Source organism: Nelumbo lutea, chromosome 8, assembly GCF_056320005.1.
Source record: "Nelumbo lutea isolate HS-2025 chromosome 8, American lotus-T2T, whole genome shotgun sequence".
NCBI classification, from domain to species: Eukaryota; Viridiplantae; Streptophyta; class Magnoliopsida; order Proteales; family Nelumbonaceae; genus Nelumbo; species Nelumbo lutea.
This window is the reverse complement of record NC_142691.1, coordinates 11,848,110-11,854,109: the sequence shown is the minus strand read 5'-3', so window position 1 is coordinate 11,854,109 and position 6,000 is coordinate 11,848,110. Positions and strand designations below refer to the sequence as shown.

Here is a 6,000-nt window from a genome sequence, read left to right as displayed (position 1 = left end):
CCTCAAACCCCAGGACATATTGGTTTTGGAGCTTATAGGCATACAACATGAGTGGAATGGTCAATACACTATTCTAACGTTATAACACCCATGTCAATAGTACAAGGTTGATATATATTCTCCTTTTTATCTTTTTTCCAATTCAAATTTGTTTCTCTTGTTAGCTCCTATTTTTTCTCATTAAGCTCAGTTTGGAAAGAGAATAATCCATGGTTCTCAAAACCGGACTGGACCAAATGGTTGGACTGGAAAAAATAGGGAACCGGTCAGATGATCGGTTCCATTTTCCCCAAAAATTGGACTTCCCCTCAAAACCATTGATTTTGATCAGCGAACCACTGAACCGGGTGGTTAACGTTTGAATCGTTCGAACAATTTTAACAATTTTTTATTTTTTTTTTCTTGTCAGAACGGGCCGAGCATTCAATTCGAACGGCCAGACCGTTCAACCCGGTAACCAGACCCCTGACTAGTTCGGTCACCGGATCGGTTTTAAAAACCATGGAACAAACACAAAATATATATAATACAAATCTAATACATACAAAATAATACATATTTGTATTTTATACTCCTTCCAAACTGAGCCTTAACTCATAATCTCCCTCAGCAACTCCCATTTAAATCATTAGTTCAACTCTAAATTTGGGTTCAACAATAATATTGGAAAGATAAAATACTGGAAAAACTTACACCTAATCAAAAGTTACCATAAAAGGTATCATAAAAGAGTGACCAATCAGGTGGTATTCATCAAAATTTGGAGTGTGTAGAATGGTTGATTTGTTATTCCATTCCCACTCGTGTCAATTGTACATTCACACCTCTCTCTCTCTCTCTCTCTCTCTCTCTCTGAGTCTGTGTGTGTGTGTATTAATTCAAATTTAAACTTATTTTCTAATAATTTATGTTTAAAAAACGACCTATGTATCTAGCTAGGTTAGGAGACAACAATTCCACCACTAAGATCTTGCTTCAATTAATTGTCATAATTATGTGAGTTTTAGATGTCAACTGACATTTTCTTTTCTTAGTTCATGCATGGTTATCAACAAATTTTGAAAACAATCAATTATTAAAATTTCTATATTTATTTTAATAATAATTATATTGTTTTCTAAGAATTAAGATATGGATGCAAAGGTGCCAAGTGGCTTAGTTGATAAGGTCTCTTATTGGTTGTAGCAGAGACTTGGGATCAAATCATCCCACCTTCACCAAGGTTGGGGATACAGGTTTGGAGGATGAGTTACCCCCTCCCCCGCTGGTTGTATAGCCCCATAGAACCAAAAAGAAAAGATTTGCATGCATATATATTAATTATACTATCATTTTCAAAGCTTCCTAAGTGTGTCTTCCTAGTGTATATTTCATATAAACTATTCAAGTTATGTGTTCTTCATGTTTATAAACCTTATTTATTGTTATCTAAGACCTAACTTTGGTGTTCTTAGAATTATTTTCCTGACACACTTAAAAGTAATGCCCCTATGAATAATGAATTTTTAATTGCAAAAAGGAGATAAATCCTTAAAATAAGGAATGTCAAATTCAGCCTTAGCCACCAAGAAACTGGTCTAGCCCTACCCCTGTTTTTGCCACATCACCATCGTTATCATCGTCTAAGCCTTGTCCTTACTAAAAGGGGGTTGCTACATAAATCCTGTTTTTGTTCTATCCAGTAACTACTCTAACTAACCTTTTTCCATAAAAAAAAAAAAAAAAGAAAAAGAAAAAACTTCAATAGAACCTCAAATCTTTATGAATCCACACCTCCTCTTTACTCTGAAAAACACATCCAAAAAAATAGAACCACTGAAGAAGATGAATGGTGAAGTGATTTATCAATTTACAACTCTGGAGCAGTGAGTGTGCAAAAGCTTTTAAATGATGCAGTTTATGTACTTTTCTCGATAAAACCAGGGGCTGACATGAACCACATCAGACGCACAAGAGGTTGAAACTTAAACCAGAAAGAACCAAATCAAAGAGTACTAGAAAGGCAATTCTAAGATATATACTTAATAAATGCATGGATACAGTGATGGATTAACTATAAGATTTATGTTAATTAAAACCAATAAATACATCAATAACACTGAATTTAGAGCTCAAATGAGTAAAAAAAAAAGTTTAAACAGAGTGAATATAAATCTGTGTGAGTCTGGCATTGGATGCATGGACTTACTGATACTCATTGATGCATTGCCAGTACCGTCAATAAAGCTCCATACAGCATACAGGTGGGCCGAAATGAGAATATACCAGATGGTATTATCAATTCAGGGTTCAAAAGAAAGAGAGAAAAGAAACAAAGAAGCAAGCGATGAGGCCAAATTATCTCATTTTTCACTGACACAAATGCTTTGCTAGCTTGACATCTTGCACATAGTGAAGTGTGTTCATACTTAATTAAGAGTAACCAGCTATACTTTCTAAAAATGGTTTAGCTTACTCTTACATGGAATTAATGAGTAGATTAATGAGAACATTGGATAACCAGGTTCAACTTCCTATAAATCTAGTTCTGGTTGAAGAGATGAAGAGAGCAGAATAGGGTTAGTTTAGAGTTGCAGAGAAGTTTCATCAGCTAATAGCTTTAGGGTTTGTTTTGTTTAATGTTTTTAAGAATGAAGATGAAGGGCAATAGTATGAGGGCATTTATGGTGTTGGCCTTGGTCATGCTTGCGACCACAGTATCGGCCTCTTTCACAGAATGTTATCCGGCATGCTTTGGTTTATGTTTTATCATCAAACACACCCCCAAACAATGTGCTATCAATTGCTTGAAACACTGCATTCCAACCTCTAGAAATGATCCCCTTTACCCCTGCACATCGGGTTGTGCATATTCTAAGTGCTCCAACATCAGTACCGAGAAAAACCCCGGTATATATCATATCATCTCTCTCTCTCTCTTGATATATAACATTTTCTCACTCAGATGCTTGATAATATTTTGCAGGTGCCGAAGAAGTGGAGGCCTGTGTCAATGGTTGCTCTCAGACATGCAGCAAGAAGCATTAGTAATTGACTCTAGTTGTGCTATGATTGTTCAAGAATAAAATGAAATAAAATATGAAGATGATATGATTGCTTCTCTTCTGTTCTGTCCCTTTTCTACCAAATCTTAATGAAAAACTTGTTTTCTTCCCTTTTTATTTCCTTTCCCAAAAAGAAAATGGAAATGTTATTGAAAACCATATTTCTGTTACGCCAATAACTAGGTCTCACCATTCTAAAAACTATGTAATATCAAGCAAAAAAAAAAAAGAAAGATGAAATATGGTTTTAGATCTAATACGTTAACAACTCCCTACATGTGAAAGAAACACATTAACCAGCCAAATATTACCCTCTGTCTTTTTCTTTATATATTGGTGAGATACAAACAAATAGTTCCATGCATTAAAAACAAAGTTGTTTACTGTAAGTTATAGATGAAGTTGTCGGCAGACGAACAATTCATGTTAAAGATTAAACCTAATCATTGATGAAGTTATCAACAGAACAAAGAAGATTTCTTGTTTAAAGGCTTAAAGCTAACTAGTTCTAATAAGTAATAATAGAAACAAAGGGGTTATTGGCGGAAATGAAAAGGTTTATTGGCGTTACAGAGACCAGAATGAAAGAAAAAATAGACAATAAAAAATAAAAGCTAACCGGTTCGTATTATGGAAATGGTTGTGCTTTTCATGTGCTCTGTAATGGTGATGGAGAGGAGTAAGTTCGGCCTCCTTCTCTCTGCTTTTTGATTTTAGGAAAAAAACTCAAACCCAAATAGATGTAAACTGTAGAAGTTGAAAATAGTTGGAGTAATTGTCGTTAGACAAACACTGTAACCAATCGTTTCTCATTTAAACGCATTGGGACAAGCAGTTCTGACGTGGATTAATAGATCCAGCTGACCCAATAAAAATCTTGGGACGGATGCTTTCGTCCGTCCTTGAATGAGGCAAAGTGAACTCGTTATTGATCTCAGATGTGCAGAAATTAAGCAGTAATCTTGTTTCTTAGCATACCCTCAATCCCATGTTTCTGTGATTTCAGTGGGATTGAGGAGGATGGCTATGTAAGTTGGTTCCGTGCTTTAATCAATTTTAATGCGAAAGGCCAAAAAACAAAGCAAAATAAATCATTGATTCCAATCTGATTTTCAAAAGGTATCGCTTAAATCTGAGACTGGATCTGCTATGGTTTAAAATATTAATGCGTATTCCATGGTACATATGATAGTATCGTCTGGGAATTCGTTCAAACAACCCGTTTCATTTTACACCAAACTTGGTCCTTGATCAAAATTTGTTGAATTGGTCAGTGATCTGTTTGACTCAATCAACGGTTTTAGCCGTTCATTTGAATCGAACTGGTGGCTAAAATGGTTCCAGTTCCATGTCGATTTTTAAAACCTTGATATGTATTGATTTTCAAGGTCCCTAATATGCTAAATATATATAAGGATTTAAAACAAATGGCTTTATTCAAGAGCTAATAGCCTTCCTAGTTATGGCATGGTTCAAGTTGGGCAAATAAAACAGTTTCAATCCATGAGTTTTGCCCCTTGGATCACATGTATATTGATACTTGTTACCCCTAAGTTTCTGATCATTGCTAAAATCTCCTCTGAAGTTTGGTAGTAGCAATCACCTCCCTCAAACTTTTTAACACATTTGCAAATAAACCTCCTCTATTTGGATCCTCTAATAAGAGGCATAAAAATGTTTATTTTTCAAATTTTCTATTCCAAACCCTTCTTATCTCTTTCCTGAAATTGATTTGTCTTTCATATCAATTCCTCAAAAGTAAAGCTGCAACTTTAAACTCCCTTCTTTTATGTTGTTCATAAGTTTGTATTGTTTTTCTATAGAAACCATCCTCAATAATAACTGTATGGGTATTTTAGACATTTTTATGCTTCTTGTCAAGGATCCACATGCAACTATGTCAAAAAGTTCAGGGGATGTTTCAGCAATGGTCAAACAGTTGAGGGGAGGTTTCAGCAATTGTATAGTCATGAGACAACACGAGAGTAGGGATGCAAACAGATCGAATCGGATTTGAATCAGGGTATATTCAAATCCAATCCGACATTGCTCATGTCGGATCCAATCCAATCAATAGGACTCGATTTGAATTTGAATCCTATCGGTAAGTCAGATCTTTAAATCTGATCTGATTCAACTTGTTTTCTTTAAAAATTAATAAATTATAATAATAAAGTATATTAATTTAAATAAAGTAAAAACAAAAAATGCAAGTATTTTTTAATTATTTTCATCAATATATATATATACATTTTTATAAATAAATAAATAATATAATAAATTTATAAAAAAATATTTTTAAATAAATAAATAACATATATATGTATTATACATATAATTGTATTTATAAATATATAATATAGATCAGATTGGATCTCCTCGAATCAGATAGGGGGTGATCCGAATCTGATCCGATTTCTAATCAAATCATATTATTTGATCCGGTCTAATTTGAAGATCCAAACACGGGTGTCAAATTCAATCAAATAAGAACGGATCTCAAATCAAATCATTGATCCAATCCATTTGCACCCCTACACGAGAGGGGGTAGTCCATCTCTCATACCCCTACTCTGGTGGCAATGGGATTGATCCCAAATCTCCACTACAACCGGCTAGAAAAAAATTGCTTCATATAAAGAGAAAAAGAGATGGAGTGAATCTGACCATGTTTGCTAATGGCCCAATAGTCCAGATGGTCACTCGGTATCCCTCTGCTATATAAAGGCGTGAGAATGTAAATGCAAGTTATTCGTGGCAAGGTCAGTGGACCTAGTGATAGGGGCACAACTCGAGTTGGCATTTTACATACTTTAGACGAAGCTCAATCAAATTTTGACAAAAACCCAACCTGGTAGCCCAGCCAAGTTGCACCCCTACCTAGTGCACCCTGTTCTACCCCTTTGTTCCTCACAAAGAACTCTTCACACAGATCAAGCATGACACAATCACATCT

The 6,000-nt window shown here is 34.7% G+C and overlaps 1 protein-coding gene across 1 annotated transcript; it reads left to right on the top strand.

Moving 5' to 3' along the window:
• The first annotated feature begins 2,479 nt into the window (after positions 1–2,479).
• On the top strand, positions 2,480–3,096 carry LOC148842737 (thionin-like protein 2). The gene is made up of 2 exons (XM_088956843.1): positions 2,480–2,889; positions 2,966–3,096. Exons 1-2 carry the CDS (start codon positions 2,619–2,621, stop codon positions 3,025–3,027), a joined length of 333 nt encoding a protein of 110 aa, XP_088812969.1. The 5' UTR covers positions 2,480–2,618; the 3' UTR covers positions 3,028–3,096.
• Positions 3,097–6,000: the final 2,904 nt, after the last annotated feature.